This window comes from Muscardinus avellanarius (assembly GCF_963383645.1).
Source record: "Muscardinus avellanarius genome assembly, chromosome: 7".
In the NCBI taxonomy this organism is placed as follows: domain Eukaryota; kingdom Metazoa; phylum Chordata; class Mammalia; order Rodentia; family Gliridae; genus Muscardinus; species Muscardinus avellanarius.
The window spans coordinates 110,459,346-110,477,137 of record NC_137793.1 but is presented as its reverse complement, the minus strand read 5'-3'; the positions used below and the strand labels follow the sequence as shown (position 1 = coordinate 110,477,137).

General features: G+C 35.9%; 1 protein-coding gene across 1 annotated transcript in view; it reads right to left on the bottom strand.

Annotated features, from left to right (window-relative positions):
* COP1 (COP1 E3 ubiquitin ligase) overlaps nucleotides 1-17,792 on the bottom strand; it is a gene marked incomplete at both ends in the record, with an annotated part of 138,854 nt that overhangs the window by 61,868 nt on the left and 59,194 nt on the right. The window contains 2 exons of the mRNA XM_080698776.1: nucleotides 7,295-7,430; nucleotides 12,290-12,404. Coding sequence (XP_080554902.1) covers nucleotides 7,295-7,430; nucleotides 12,290-12,404 — 251 coding nt within the window. The remainder of the gene's footprint in view (nucleotides 1-7,294; nucleotides 7,431-12,289; nucleotides 12,405-17,792) is intronic.

The following is a 17,792-nucleotide window of genomic DNA, read 5'->3' as shown; positions in this document are numbered from 1 at the left end:
TAAATTAAAATAAGAGCTGACTTTTTAAATAACTGGCAAAAGATTTGAACAGACAATTCACAAAAGACCACTAGTGTCAAAGGAAAGCACAGAAAAATAACAAGGACTCACCACTCTATACCCCTTACTAAAGCAGCTGATATTTGAAGACTAACAATCCCGAGTTCCTGAGGACAAATGACAAGTAGAACCAGGGGAAGGACTGAAGAATTCAGCCACCTGGGAGAACATGCCAGCGGTTTCTTAAAGTATTACATATACCCTAACTATACCACCTAGAAATTCTGATTCCTGGTATTTACACAAGAGAAATACAAACAAGAATGCCCCAAGTGACTTGAATATTAATATGCATACTTTTTTCATAATTTAAAACTTAAATAATAAGCCAGGTGCAGGGGCTCACTCCTGTAATCCCAGTACTTAGGAGGATGAGACAGAAGAATTGCAGGTTCGAAGCCAGCCTCAGTAACTTAGTGAGACTCTCAGCAACTCAGCAAGACCCCATTTCAAAATAAAAAATACAAAGGGATGGGGGTGTAGCTCGGAGAGTGAACTGCCCCTGGGTTAAATCCCCAGTACCACAAAAGAGAAAAGCAAAACAAAAACAAAAAACCCCAATGCCTCAAATGGTTATTACATGGTTAAACAAATTGTAAAATATGTGTATATAGTAACATACTATCCAATAAGTGAATAAACAACTACCAACTAGCTATAAAAGTAAATAAATCTTAAATAGAGCTAAATAAGTTAGACATGGAAAAGACTACATGTTATATAGTTCCGTTTATAAGAAACTGGAAATGGTTAAGTATTCTATGATGAGAGAAAGCAGGCAACTAGCTGACTAGAGCCAGAGTGGGGAGAAGGTAGAATTAACTGCAAGGAAGAGGGAAATACAATTTTGGGAATATTCTATTTTTTTATTATGTTTTAGAAACTATCAAAATCCAAGCACTACACTTTATAGTATGTAAACTGCACTTCAATAAAAGTGATTTTTTTGAAAAATTATCCAATTTGTGATTTTACAGTATTTTCTTTGGGATAGAGGAGGGAGATGCTGGAAATCAAGCCCAGGACCTTGCACATGCTAGAAAATCTAGTATTTCTTCAAATTAAAATATGTAAATAATATAATCTCACATTAATCTCTCTCAAGAACATAGCAAAGAATAGAGTTAGTGGGAGACAGGAAGAGGACGAGAGAGTGAATACACCCTTGCAATAGGAACATGACACAGCTAGCTCACCACAGAACAGACTTTCTCAAACTTCAGTGCACGCTTCAGCTCTATTTGATAAATAACTTTGAAAAGACACACATAGGAAACTTTCTGCTGAACAAACCAGAATCTGTAACTGTGTAAGACCCGAAGCTATCCTTGGGCCAGTGATGGAGTGCCTATCACCTGACACGCCCATCCACAAGTACATGCTGTTAAGTGATGATGGCGCATATGAAATGGTCACAAACTGATCGGAAAACAGAGCTAACATACGACAATTCCTTTCACAGATACAACCTGTGATGTCCAAATCTATGACAGAACTTTAATCAAGGGCATAGTAAATACATCCTTAGTGTCAACAAATTTACTAGGTCAGGAGTTAGGAAACTTCTTCTGTGAAGAGGCCAAAGAAGCCTCGTAGCTCATTCTCCTTTTCTCCCCAGGTGATCTCTCTCTCTCTCTCTCTCTCTTTTTTTTTGCGGTGCTGGGGAATGGAACCCAGGGGCAGTCTATCACCGAGCTACACCCCAGCCTATTTTTTATACTTTATTTCGAAACAGGATCTCACTGAGTTGCAAAGTGCTCACTAAGTAGCTGAGGCTGTCTGCAAACCCGGATCCTTCCCGGATCCTTCTGTCTCAGCCTCCCAAATGCTGGGATTACAAAATCGCACCACCACACCGGCTCAGGTGATCTACTTCTGAGCTACACCCCTTAAAAAAAAAATTCTGAACCACGATCTCACTAAATTAGCATATGATGGCCTTGGACCTGCAATCCTTTGGCCCCAGCCTCCCAAGAACTAGGATTACAGAAGTGTACCACTGTGCTCAGTAGCTTTGCGGTTCTCCACTTTAACGTTTCACTACTGATACAGTAGTGCAAAAGCAACCATAAAAAATAAGTAAAAAATGAATAACGCTGTGTCCCAATAAAACTTTACTTATGCACATCGAAACCTGAATTTCTAAACCTGAATTTCTAAAATTTTCATGTCATTACTATAAGTCACACACTATTATAACCACTGGCTAATCTTTCTACCTTTCAATTAAAAATGTAAAACTCATTCTTAGCTTATAAAACATTCAAAAATAGATAAAATGGGCCAACTGTGGCCTATGGGCCATGATTACTGATTTCCTAAATGAGGCAACAATGCCACTATTTTTCACTCAAAATGTTTCCTGTTCTATCTATAAATAAAACCATGCAAAGAAACTACAATTCCAAACGATTCCAAAGTAATTACAGGGAAAGACAAACACTTTCATATTTAATTTACAAAGAAGTATATAATAGGCCTTTTAAAGACCTATTTATGTATTGCTCTAAGATACAGTAAATATCACACCCAAATATCACCTAAATCATTTTGAAAGCTAAATCTGAGAGATGGTTTTTGAGCAGTTAAGAAGAGGTTTCCTCTTAAGCACACAGCTTTGGAGGTTCAATCAGCAGCAGGGACTGACTACTGAGCAACACCTCCTCCCAGCTATGGGGATGCAGTACCCACCCCACAGAGCTCCAGCTGAGGTCACAGGTTCAAACAGCTGCCTTAGAAGACTGGTCCTAGGTGAAATCCAGAAGGAAACCCATTCATCCCATTTCTCCCCAACCCCAGAGAGACAGTAACTATTAAGACAATAACAAAATTATTCCATACTTGTTATTCTGACAAAAAAAAAAAAAAAGAAAAAAGTACATTGGTAGCTTAAAATTATACCTTTTCTTTAGAAATCAAGTTAATAATTACTTGGAAATCTGTTAAGTAAAAATTTAAAATCCTCAAGTATTTTACAACAAAAAATACACTAAAAGTTACACCAATATAAATGAATATTGGCCACATTATAAACTGATATCTAGCAAAAACAGTATTTTTAAGTGAATACAATTAAAACTAAAGTTTGGGCAGTTTCACACAATGGCAAAAAGTGACCATTTGAACCCAATAGTAAAATGTTCACTATTATGAACTAGTTAATCATGACAACAGAAGTACATGGTGGGCGTTGCAGCCAGCCACAGCCACTCAGCGAGGTCCCTGGAGCTTAGAAACCCTGCTTCAAAATAAAGAAAAGCCGGCGTGGTGGCGCACGTTTGTCATCCCAGTGCTTGGGAGGCCGAGACAGGAGGATCGCACAGGTTCGAAGCCAGCCTCAGCTACTTAGTGAGTCTCTCAGTAACTCAGTGAGACCCTGTTTCCAAATAAAATATAAAATAGGTCTGGGAGTATAGCCTGGAGGTAGAAAGCCTCTGGGTTCCACCCCCAGTACCACCACCACCACCACCACCAAAAAAAAAAAAAAAAAAAAAAGATTTAAATAGGGCTAAGGGTGTAGCTCTGAGGTAGAATGCCTCTGGGTTAAAAAAAAACACCAAATTAGTACATGGAACATCAAAAGAATTACTTTTATCTTTATAGGTGTCTTGAAAGTGAAGTGTTTCCTGAAAATTTCCCCAAAGTTTCAACAGAGCCTGAAGTAACACACACTAGAATTCAGGAATCCAAATGCCTGAGGAGTCTCTTAGTTTTATCCATTATTGGCATTATGTTGATCTTGGTCATGTTAAAAAATTTTTACCTATATCCATTTCCTAAGCTGTAAAACGGAATTAATAGCAATACATTACTAGATGTGGTTGATAAAAAGATTAAACGAATTAGTAAATTCATGTAAAATACCTAGAATAGTTTAAAAATCACCTCAGATATGGCATATTAACAGTTTTAACCATAAAAATCTAGTTTATGTAAAACTCAAACCAGGTACTCACTAAGTACTGAGGAAATTTATACCATTTCCAACCAGTTCTCTCTGGTGGTCAGAGAAAATCTAACGGAAGACACAATGCACACTGTGGCAGGCAGGGCTGCCATGAGAGCAGAGCAGGAAGTCCCCACCCCTCCCACCACGCGCTGCTATTCACCAGGACGGTCTGTGACCAGGGAACCAACTTTCTGTACATCACCAATTCCCATTCATGCTCAAGTCCAAAGTTGAGACACTGTAAACAAAGACCGCCACCTTGTGGAGGATGGTGTTGTATCACCTCAAACAAGCAGGGGCAGCAGGAACCCTAAGGCACTTCTTTCTGGCTCAGCTTTTTCTCTCCCTGTAAGTCTCATACAAAAAGTCACCAAGTATAAGATACATATGTCACACAGTTTTATAGTAAGAATATTTCTCGGAGCTGGGCGTGGTGGCGCACGCTTGTAATCCCAGCATTCAGGAGGCTGAGACCGGAGGATCGCGGTTCGCGGACAGCCTCAGCTACTTAGTGAGGCTCTCTGCAACTTAGTGAGACCCTGTTTCAAAATAAAGGATAAAAATAGGGCAGGGGATGTAACTTGGAGGTCAAATGCCTCTGGGTTCCATCCCCACACTCGCAAAAAAAAAAAAAAAAAAAAAAAAAATATTTCTCGGGATATAATAAGCCACCAATTTCAACATTATCTGTCTTCTCTCTTTTTTTTATCCTTTTTCTAAAAGAAATTAACTGCACTTCCTATTCTGAGAGAAATTAAAAGCCTTTAAAATAAACTCATCATTAATATATTTTACTATTAAAATGTAAGAAAATAAAAAAAAATCACTAGAGCTGTGAAAATTTCTAAGTCCCTTTACTTCTCTGGCTTTATCTATTAGGTTTTAGTAAATATTATTACTACATATTAAGTTTTCATCTGTCCTGTCTAGCAAACTTCAAAACTTACAAAATTTTCATTTAGAAATATTAATTCAATGTAATTGAGAGAAAGAATGGATGCTAGCATGCCAGGTGGCCCAACCAAAGGTACTTCCGAAAATGTTTATTTTAATTCAAATATTTTAAAGTAACTAACATCACTTTGAATATGTAATATTCCCAGTCTGAAATCTTACTTGAGTCTCTTAAGGACAGTAAACTTCTGTTTCAGAATGCAGAGTGCTTTTACACTGATATCATGCTATGGTCAAAATTTACTAGTGTTTGTAAAAAAAAAAAAAAAAAAGTCCAGGATTGTACTAAATTATGGCAAAATTGGTCTTCAGAAGTGAAAAAAAATGTTGAAAAAAATGGATAACTACAAATCTCACATTTTCTAAGTAGAGATGTTTGCTTTTGTAATAGGATGTTAAGAAGGAAGTTTCAATCTGGTTTCTGTTTTAACAGAGAAATATAGTACAGGATAAATCCCAATAGTCAGGGCCATGAACCGACACAGAGAGCCCTGCTATGGTCCATACAAGGTCGCACTCAGCAGAGTTAAAAGCTCTACTGTGGTATATACGAGGTCGCACACAGCCACAGAGTTGAGTGTGTATGTACATCAGGTCAAAAGTATAAATAAACTTCAATACTTATTTTTGCCACTTCACATTCAAACTACATTTTCAAATTTTGCTCAACCTAGTGCTTAAGAACAACTCACATTTTCAAAATAAGAAAAATAAATGAATACATAATGTTTGTCTTATTCATTACTGACTTAAGCACCCAGTTACAATGCATTAAAAGATTTCCTGCAGCTGGGTGTGGTGGCGCACGCTTGTAATCCCAGCATTTGGGAGGCTGAGACTGGAGGATCGTGGTTCGAGGACAGCCTCAGCTAGTTAGCGAGGCCCTCTGCAACTCAGTGAGACCTTGTTTCAAAATAAAGAATAAAAAATAGGGCAGGGGGTATAGCTCGGGGGTCGAATGCCCCTGGGTTCCAGAACCTCAAAAAAAAAAAAAAAAAGATTTCCCGCAAGAGTGTCCTTTCATTAAGGGCTTAGTTCTCAAGATCAATTTTTATACAGGTAAATAAAATTTTAGTCCTGCAAATAAAAAACATGCAGTTTTAGCAAAATTATACAGGTTGAAACTTGGTAGAAGTGGGGGTATAGTCCAGTGGCCCATCCAGCACCAATAAACAATACAAAAAACCAGTTTGTCAAACTCCTGATCTGCCTCAAAAATATCTTCCTAAGGTTAACTCACTATGTGAAGTTTGAACACAGACTAGCAATTTGAGGACACCACGGGATTACTGCCATCTCATGTAATGGAGCCCTGGGATGTTTACACTGTGAATTGGAGATCCTTAAGTATGTAGAAGTGGAATGATATAGTAGTATCTGAGACTTGCTTTAAAATACTTCAGCAAAAAAATTATGAATGGAAACGACAAATGAAACACGTATAACAACATGATGATCACTATTGGGTCTGAGTGCTGTTGCATGGGAATTATTACTCATTTCTCTTTGTATACATATTAGAAATTTTCATTAATATTTTACAAATAATCATCAAAACAATGGTATAAATCAGCAACAGAGGATAACTTGAAATCCTCACTAGTGACTAGTAACACAGTCCTCAGTAATTCATGGGTCAAAAAAATTAAGAATGGGCCGGGCGTGGTAATCCCCGCGCTTGGGAGGCTGAGACAGGAGGATAATGCAGGTTTGAAGCCAGCCTCAGCTGGCTTGAGAGACCCTGTTTCCAAATAAAATATAAAATAGGTCTGGGAGTGTAGCCTGGAGGTGGAAGGCCCCTGGGTTCCATTCCCAGCACCACCAAAAAACAAACAAACAAAACAAAACAAAACAACAACAACAACTCACCATTAAAAAAACAAAACAAAAAATAACCCAATTAATACATGGGCAACTGAACTAAAGAGATACTTCACAAAAAAAGAAATGCAAATGCTCAAGTGTGGTGGTGGTGGTGCATACCTGTAATCCTAAAATTTGGGAGACTAAGATAGACTAGATTAGTGACTAAGATCACACATTCAAGACCAGCCTCAGCAACTTGGTGAGACTCTCAACAACCTAGTGAAACCCTGCTTCAGAATAAAAAATAAATAAGGGCTGTGTGTGTAGCCTGGAGGTAGACCACGCCAGGATTCAATCCCTGGCGACTTAACCAGGTCCTGAGGTAGACTAAGGAGATTAATACACTTGCCAAAGACCACAATCCACATACTTCCAGACAACCTAACTTCAGAACCAAGGCTTACTTTTAATTCTAGAAATTCTTACCAAAAAAGAAAGAAAAGTAAGGCTGTGGTGATTGCTTACCTAGAGACTATACTGGAGCCATTATAAAGATCACTCGCATATGACAGTGTGGCCAACGGTCGTACTGAATTATATCGCGTGAACTTGGACAGGCATTCCTGAAATTCATCCAGCTGGCTTGCAGTTCGACTGTCATCTATATAAAGATAAACCACAGATGAATTGCATTACAAGGTAGGTAGAGAGCAATATTCACAAATTAAAACTTACATTCTGAATACAAAAAAATTTCTACAAGATTATACAGAAGACCAGAATGCTCCAGCTGATCAGCTCATCTTTCAACTTCAATTAGAAAACATGTCTTGGTAGTGCTTTGAAGGACTGTTTCCACATCAATAAGAACATAACTGAATTCTCTCCCTTTTTCCTTAGCAACAATTTCTTGGGAAAAAAACAATAAAAGAACTACTAGATGAGTTAAATCATTTATAAAAACAAAATCTTGTATTAATGGAGACAGGGTAGAGAGAGTGTGTCTGTTTGTATAGACAAGTATTTACTGATTTAAAGAAATGTATTCACAGGGGTATATATTATGCCCATGTTTACTGTCAAAGTTTACAACACATTTTAGATAGTTTTTGCTTACATAATACTTTAAAGAGTTTCAATTCCTATTACTGAAAGGAAGTAAAAAGCCGCAACTTATAAATCATTGATTCTCAAAGAAAAAAATAAACACAAATGTTTGAAGTGGCTCATATTTACCCCAAAGAGGATCTCCATTCAGATTAAACAGTTTCACTCAACTGTCACGATGTAATGTGGAAACCAGCAATCCCATCCAATAGAAGTCCACACAAATACTTTTGGTAAAATTCCCTTCAGTAAACCATCAAAGCTAAATCATGTGAGCTTTAAATTATAAAATTAGCTTATAAGAAATCTAATATTATGACTGATCTAGTCTTCAATTTAGGACAAAAGCATGAAATTAAAAAAACTCATTGTTTTTTGAAACTTATACTTTCCAAGGGAGGGAGGGAGAGAGAGAGAGAGAGAGAGGGGAAGAGGGAGAGAGGGAGAGAGGGAGGGAGGGAGGGAGGGAGAGAGAAAGAGAGGGAGGGAGGGAGGGAGGGGGGGAGGGAAGCGGCCAAGACATAATTACTTTAGCTTCCTAGACTAAAATTTGAAACAAGTCTGTTTCAACACTATCTTACATTGATTCTATCTCCCTCTACCTTGTGCGTGCACACACACAGACACAGCCTTTTCAGGATAAACTTGAATAATTTTCCTTCTTAGAAATATCTGAAAATAATAGTAAGCATAATAAAATTAAGATATAAGAATAAAGCCAGGAGTGGTGGTGCACACTTGTAATCCCAGCATTCGGGAGGCTGAGACTGGGGGATCACGGTTCGTGGACAGCCTCAGCTACTTAATGAGGCCCTCTGCAACTTAGTGAGACCCTGTTTCAAATTAAAGAAAAAAAAATAGGGCAGGGGGTGTAGCTTTGAGGTCAAATGCCCCTGGGTTCCATCCCCAGACCTGCCCCCCCCCAAAAAAAGGTGTAAGAATCATTAAGTTAAAGGAGGCATATAACTGTGTAATACAGAATAAAGAATTTATTTTATCTGGAATATTAGATTATCTTGAAGAAAATTTATTGGCATTAAAAATTAAAGAATTATATTAAAGAAAAAGTTACCTGAAGAAAAAACCAAGTTTTTGTCCCTAATAGTTTACACATTTTTAAAATTAAGCAAATCCATCTAAAATCCTAGATTAAAAAGAGTCAAATTTAAGTGTTTTTATCTTAAAAATAGCCAAAGGAATAACAAATTAGGCAAGCAATAGCATAATCATAATGAGATAAAATTCCTGTTTCACAAAAATTATGCTCAGTAAATTCAACACATTTTAAATAAAACGTGGGTTACTGAAAAAAAATTCAAAATCATCAACTGTACAACAAAGTGATTTGAATGTAATAGTTAAATGATTCTTTCTATATGTAGTTATATTACTGAGTTATTTAATGGCATAAAAACTGGAGAATTTCTTTAGTCATTTAGAATTTTTACATGTTAATTCTTTCACATATTGACATCAATTTTTAAGTATTAATTACAAGCATTCAAAAATGTGTATTTTGCCAAATATGGTGACATGCGCCTGTATTCTCAGTATTTGGGAGGACAAAACAGAATTTGAGACGAGCCTCTGAAACTTAACAAGAGACCCTGTTTCAAAGTAAAAAGCAAAAAGAACTGGAAATGTAGCTCAGAGGTAGACGGTCCTTTGGTTCGATCTCTAGTGCCATAAAAAAATAAATAAATAAATAAAGTGATATTCTTTGAAGCCATATCCTCTTCTAGGGTAAGTGAACTTCTGGCTATCATATTCGCTTATTAATATCAACTTCAATAGAAACTGTAAAGAAATCAATAAAGCCAGGCATGGGTGCCACATGAGGCGGCAATAGGAGGATTGCGCCTGTTTCCAAATAAAAATATAAAATAGGTCTGGGAGTGTAGCCCGGAGGTAGAAGGGTTTCCAGGAACCCCAGTACCACCAAAAAAAAAAAAAAAAAAAAAAAAAGTTATTCCAGTATCCAAAAGTATAGCAATTGGTGTTTACTTACATAGATAAGGAAAAGGTAGATTTTTTTCGTTGGTTATTTTATGATCAATATCCACACATATCTCCTACCGTATCACTTCCTTATTCTAATAACAAATTACTTTATATATTCAATGTCTCTTTCTCCTAATGCCTTATAAAATTTATACCTTCTTCCAAATACAATTAAGAGCCCAAGACATTAATTTCTTAATATTCATCTCTTATTCTCAAAATAAGAAATAAGAATCGGGGTTGGGGCTGGATTTGAGGATTATTCCTTAAAAATAACAATGGACAGCAGAGAATGGTAGCGCATGCTTGTAATCCCAGTACTTGGGGACTGAGACAGGAGAATCACAGGTTTTTGATCAACCTCAACTACATAGTGAGCCCCCCAGTTTAGTGAGATCCTGTTTCAAAATAAAAATTAAAAAACAGGGCTTGGAGGTAAAATACCTCAAGTTCAAACCCCAGTTCCACCAAAAAAAAAAAAAAAAAAAAAAAGGATAATAAGCTTCTTTGTACCCCATTATGTACAAGTTAAAATTTTTAAAAGTATTCCATTCTCAGCAACATGGGTATGGTAGCCAATATGCAAATCTAATAGGATAAACTTGAGATTCCTAAAAACTAAAGATAACATGCTTTAAGTACACTACAGCCAGGACCACACAAATAAAAACCTATCTAATTTTACTTCTGCTTTTAACTTTTCTACTCTCCTATAAAGTTACACCCCCCCAAATAAAACCAGCTATGGAACCTTTCCTGTTCCATAACAAACCCATGTTACTTGTGACTTAAAGATTAGTAATGTTACCTACCCAGAGTTCTTTCCTATCTCTCTTTTACTAAAATGTCTGCCACTAGTCTGCTGTTGTATTTTAACATAATGCCAAATAACACTTGAAAGGATCATCATGTCCTCTCTGATAGTCGAAATGCAAGTCTCAGACCACCTTCAACTTAACTTCCTATTGTGGTTTATATTTATACATTACAGGCACTCAATAAGGGACGCAAGTATGTGGTATTAAATGCTAATTTTTCATCTGCAAATACTGCTTATTATTAGCAAGGAAACCTGAGCTTCCCCAAATTTTTCTTTGCCATGTAAATCTGTTTTTTTCCATCATCAATTCTGCAACAACTTTGTCCAAAGAACCTAAGAAATGTATATAGTACAACATAAACATGTTTATTCATGAGAAAAAATGGTCCAGTTTTTAACAACCAATAAAGTATTTATTGTTGTCCTGGCTTTAGTGTACTTAAATACATAGTCCAGTTTTTAACAACCAATTAAACATTTTTTCCCTTGCTAGTCTTCACTCAGCACTGGTATATACTAATGCTAACAACTAACTGAGCATCCAGTGTGTGCCAGGCATTGTTTTATACACATCCCCTACGACACTTAAAAACCCCACAGGTTCAGCGGGAAATGGTGGCACAGGTTCAGTATTAATGTCTCTATAGCATGAGAATAATATTTCTGATGAGCAGAAATGCTGAGAATAAAGAACCTTATTATTTCTCTAAAGCAACAAATATATCCTATGCTATTTTGCCTATGTCCTTGCAGATGCTATTCCCTTGACTTTGAATTCCCTTTTCAGTTCATCCGTAGTAGCCTGGCCCAAATAAAGTTCCTTTAAAATCCCCACATTGACTGAAGTTCCATTTTCTCATTTTCAACGTGGCCTAGATTTTTCATTCCAAGTTGTTTTTATTTTATTTTATTTTTTGCAGCACTGGGGATTGAACCCAAGGGCATTGTACTTTGGAGCTACACATCAGTCCCATTTTTAAATGTTTTATTTTGAAACAGGGTCTCACTAAGTTGCAGAGGGCCTGACTTAATAACTACCTGAGGCTGGCTGCAAACCATGGATCCTCCTGTCTCAGCCTCCTAAGTACTGGAATTACAAGCGTGTGCCACCACCTGGGCTCATTCCCAGTTTTATCGATAGATGATATTCTCTTTTCCCATAATACTCATTGTGTAGTTACATAATAAATGGTATCACCAAGAATTAGCATTCACCTGTTATTCCCCCACTAGACGTACAACACTTCTTCACAACAGGAGTCACACCTTCACCTTATTTGTAGCACAGCAGATAGTGTTTAGAATTTAATGTTAAACAGGAGGCAAATGAATGCAAATTACTTTTGCTAGCTACATGTTCACTGATCACTTTTTAACTTTATATAGCTTGCTATATCAAGGTTAAAATCTCCCAAATAGACAATAAAAGCTCCCACTAGAATCTCCCTCTAAGTACCTTCAAGTATTCTGACAGCCCATGTCAAAGATAAACACTGTGCTTTGCAACTAGGACTTTTCATAAGTACAGCATAAAAGTCCTAAAAGTGGACCTGAAATATGAATTTGAGGTATCTTAAATCCTAAGCATGTACCTGAGATACGAGACATCCTTGTAGAAAAATAACACTGCTCTAAGTCTTCAAAATGAGCAGTGAGCCGTTTTCGTCTTGATGCTAACGTGCTGTTATACCAAGGCTGTTTCTTTGTCTAAGGTGATAATAAAGAGAGACTTGTAACTCAGAATAAAACCATACACTCACACAGAATACCCAAATGCTTACACATTTATTTTCAAAACTTCATCACAATAAATGATGAAAAGTGGTGAAAAATCATACTTCTCCAATCATTTTTTCCAATTTTCCTTTTAAAGTAAAAATAGGAAATTCATTCAAAGAATGATTAAAAGACAAAAATGATTTAAAATAAAATCTTGAAACACCACTTTTACAAGACTAAAATTAGAAATATCTTTTAATTCTTCAAATTAGAGTAAAATAAAATCCATTATAATGCCATTCTAATATACAGAATTTGGGGAATTTTAATATAAAAGTTGTTAGGAAATAATTATCAAATAGAAAAGTAAGAACTTTCCCTCTATATTACCTATATATTACCTTTATATAATCTCTATAGTATAGCCTTTCACCCTTTTAATTATAAAAGTTTTTTGGGAATATCTACTTAATACTGATTAGTAAATTAAGAAGCAATAAATATGTGAAGTTTGACATATTCATCAGAAGATCAGAATCATAAAATCAGAGAGACACAAAGACAACAAACTTGAAATACATTGGCATCTAAGTCCTATAAGGTGGTGCAAGCCTGTAATCTGAGCTACTTGGAAGCATAAGGCAGAAGGAGCAAAAAACAAATTTCAGGCTTTCCTGTGCAACTCAGCAAAACCTTGCTTCAAAATAAAAATAAAAATAAAAATAAAAATAAAAATAAAAATAAAAATGAGTGGGGACATAGCTTAGTGGTAGAGTACTTGCCAAGGATGTGCAATGCCCTGGGTTCAATCCCCATTCCCACAAAAATCAAACAACAACAACAACAACAAAAATCATAAAAAACAAAAAGAAAAAAGAAAAAGAAAAGGAAAACCATGTCTCAAAGGCTCATGATCCTGTCTATTCCTTGTAGCATGTCTTAAATGATCACCCACCATGACTGAGGCACAAAACACCACTGAGATGATACAAATGCACCAATAACTTCCTATCATCATGTCAGACGCATAAGTTAAGAAATACCACAGACTCCAGTGCACTCCATAGGACAGCTTTGCTCTAGTAAAACCAGATGGGAAGCATTGCTTGATTCACAAGAAAGATAACTTCCATGGACAAGAAGCTGAACTCACTACAAAATATAACAAAGGCAGAGGAGACAACAGAGGACAGGACCACAGCTATTTGGTGACAGATATCAAAACAAAAATAAGTATTTCATGAGAGATTTAGAAAATTAAGCCTGGAGCCATCACAAATGGAAACTGAAAACAGAATATGCAAACTGGTATTAATGGAAAATACACAGAATGAAAGTAAAAAAATGAATAAAAGCCACAAAAGATAGTATAATTGTTTGAAATATGACCAAAGTCCCAGGAGAAGAGTAAAAAGATTAGCCCAGTTAAGTCCCAAATTGAATATTTCAACAAATCAGCACAGGTGCATTAAATTGGATGGAAACCACAATTTAGAGTTCATAGTTATTAACACTAACATTATAATTATGTTGTCACATGGAATTTCACCATATATATGATTACATTCTGCACTCCATTTAAGTTCCCACAGGTATTCCTGAGGTGTGTGGACCTTAAGAGCACCTCCCAACTAGGCCGCTGAGATGCCTGCGCACCCTCTGACCAAAAGCTCCCTCTAACAAGGCTTGCCCGTGGCATTTATCAACTGTGCCCCACATAAACCGCCCCCAACTCAGCCTGCCAGCAAGATAAACTCTAAGAGTTCCCCACCTGCTCATCAACTAGCTTTTCAAATAGTTGTTTGAAAAGCAGAGGAATAGCAGTTCCAAGGCCAGGCTTGCAATTTATCAGGCCCTCACCAACTTATCAAGACCTTTTCAAAACCAAACAAACAAATAAAAAAGAGTTGGGGTATAGTACGAAGGCAGAATACCCTGGGTTCAATTCTCAGTACCAACAAAGAAAAGAAGAAGAAAACAAGAAAAAAGAAAAATGTAGGACAAGAAGAAAGAAACTTCTAAGAATCAAAGATGTGCACTTCCTTGACTCTATTCCACTCTGAGGCACCATCACACTGCTCACAAGGCCACCACCGAAGCAACAGCTTCCTCTGCAATGCCGATTCCAAGGCAAACACTGATGCCTGCTTCCCCCACTTTGTCATTGTGAAGTTTTCTTAGCTCTGGCCCAGCAGACATTCTGCAACTGCTACCAGCCTTGCTGTTGGAATTTATGCACCTTATTTTCATTTGGCAAACATCTATATTGGCTCAATAAAGTCTTTTATTTCAGAAATCCCTTACTCTCAAGAGCTTCAGTTTAACAGTATTTCATTCACTTCTTTTTGTAAAATAAGTTCTGATATGTAAATATGAAAAAGACAGACAGACAGACAGACAGACAGACACACACACACACACACACACACACACACACACACACTCGGAAGGTACAAAATGCCTTCTTGCTGTACTGGGGACTGAATTCAGGGGTGTTCTACGTCTCAGTTACATTCCCATCCCTATTTCATTTTGTATTTTGAAAAAAGGTCTCATTAAGTTGCTGGGGCCCTTACTGAATTCTTGACATTGCATGAACCTGTGATTCTCCTGTTTCAGCTTCCCAAGTACTGGGAATACAGGCATGTGCCACCACACCCAGCTCAAAACGTCATTCCACACTAGATAACACATAAATGAACAATAAACCTAAGAAAGGTGCTGGCCTTTCAGTAACAGAAAAATATAAATTAAAATCATGATTATATGCCAGGCATGATGGCACACACTTGTAATCCCAGCATTCAGGAGGCTGAGACTGGAGGATAGCAGTTCGTGGACAGCCTCAGCTACTTAGTGAGGCCCTCTGCAACGCAGTGAGACCTTGTTTCAAAATAAAGAATAAAAAATAGGGCAGGGGGTGTAGCTCAAAGGTCGAATGCCCCTGGGTTCCATCCCCAGACCCGCAAAAAAAAAAAAAAAAAATCATGATTATATGCCATTTATTACTCTTAAAGTGACCATCATTTATAAGTCTGACAGTACTAATAATTGGCAAGATTGTATAGTAACTAGAATATTTATACCTATATGTGGTAGGAGTCTTAAAAGGACAAAAACATTTTAGAAAATAATTTGATATTAACTCAAAATATAATTTTTTATATCAAATAAACTTCATTTCCTCTAACAAGCACATAGAGGAACTCTTGTGTCTATTTATGAGAAGAAAGGTATAAATATGGCTTCAACAGTAAAAATGACAAAAATATAGAAGCATATCAAATGTATGCAGATTGGGCAACTAATAAATCATAGTATATTAACACATTGGAATATAATAAAGCAATGAAAATGAATCAACTATAGCTATAGATATCAGGAATAAAACTACTTACTAGGATACTACTTCCATAAAATTCAAATTTAGCTAAAACAAACAATACTGTGTGTGTATCTGTGTATGTGTGTATGTGTGTATCTGTGTGTGTGTGTATCTGTGTATGTGTGTATCTGTGTATGTGTGTATCTGTGTATGTCAGAGATACTTTTTAAAAATGGTTATCTTTGGAAAGAAGAAAGGGGTGACAATTTGTTAGGAGTACATGCGCAATCTATATTGTTAATATTCTATTAACAGAAGCTGAGTTTAAAAGTTTCATTGTAATTTTACTTCTATTTTACATATTCATGAAACATATTCCTATATACGTTTTTCTTAATTCTAAGAGGAATGTAGCCTTTTTAAGAGTGATCATTTCAAAGGGAAAAAAATTTCATAGTTTGACAATGTGAACAAATATAAGAACTAGTAAAAACTACATCATTTAAATTAGAGTTTTTATAGCAAATTCTTCACAATTATTTTGCCAATTTTTACATTTAACTTTTCTTGTGTTTACCAACAACTCTAGATAATGCAATTCCTTTCAAATCCATCCAAAATTAGGATGATTCATAATTGCTGATAAATATGGAACACTTGGCTCATTATCACATAACACATAAAAATTCACAAATAACATTAATATAAAATGACAGAAATGTGTTAACTATGCAGAGATACATGATTTGCGAATACAAATTGGTTGTAGATAGTCCAGAAGGCCAATTATCCGACAGAATATAGTCTCTGGATAAACTCTAAAACCCACGGAGAGATATAAAGGAAATATTAATCAACTATGTTAACCTATCTAGATTGGCTCTTAAAAATAAGCCATACTTATTAAACTGAAGACAAATTTCACTATGGCACAAATGAAATCATAAAAATATCTCATTTGGTCATAGGAGAAAGTAAAAAAATAATAATAAATGCCAGAAAGTTAACAGGCATAGTATTAAGACAATAGAGCAAATTAAACACGATGACTGTACAAAATACTATTTAATGTAAACCCATAAGTTAGGAAAAACACACATTAGCAAAATGTTGATTCTCAATGATTGCAATTAAACTAAAAATGAAAAAGCACCCAAACTCAGTATTATATTTCATACTTAATATCAAACAGCAGCCAAAAGTATAAAAACAACGAGATCTTCAAAAGATGAATGGAAAAACAACAAAAGTTTACCACAGCAAAGCTAGGTGAGCTGAGAGGAGGTGCTGGTTCAAGGAGACAACTTTATTGAAAAGATATTTGATGAAAATTTTTTCAGATTTCAAACTAAAGTTTTATAGCAAATTCATCTTCACAATTACTCTGTCAATTGTTATATTTAACTTTCCTTATATTACTCAAAACCCTAGTGTAACCTCTTTCAAATCCATTCAAAATTTCAAAAAATTTCCAACACAGAAATACCCTTTTGCAAATTAAATTCATTAAGTTAGCAGAGAATGAAGAACTATCACTATTTATCCAGTAAGTAATCTTTAGAAATTCAAGGACCAAGTGCAAAGTACTAAGACAAATTAATTGTCATGCATACATGATGACCAAGAGACAGATTTAAAGACCAGTTTTTGATGTAAGATTAGAATGCATCAATAAAAGCATATTAAAAGAAAGACTAGCTTTACAGGAAAAAGCTGCATAATTTAGAACAATGGCTGTCACAACATGGTCCTCAAGGTGTGACTCTATATTACTGGAGAGTCTCTGAGACGTTTTCAATGATATTTGTAACATCAAAACGGTACTCATAGAAATAGTAAGATGCTATGTGCCATTTTCTTTGTGCTTATGGTTAGTGCTTATATGCAGAAGCAAAGGTCCGTATAAAAGTGTTGGCCTCTTGGCATGAATCAAGGCAATGGTGGCAAATGCTACTAGCAGATGCTGCATTCTTGACCACTATTCATAAAGAAAAAGCATATATTGGTACACTTACAAAGGTCAGTTTCACTAACAGATGTCCTTAAAAAGG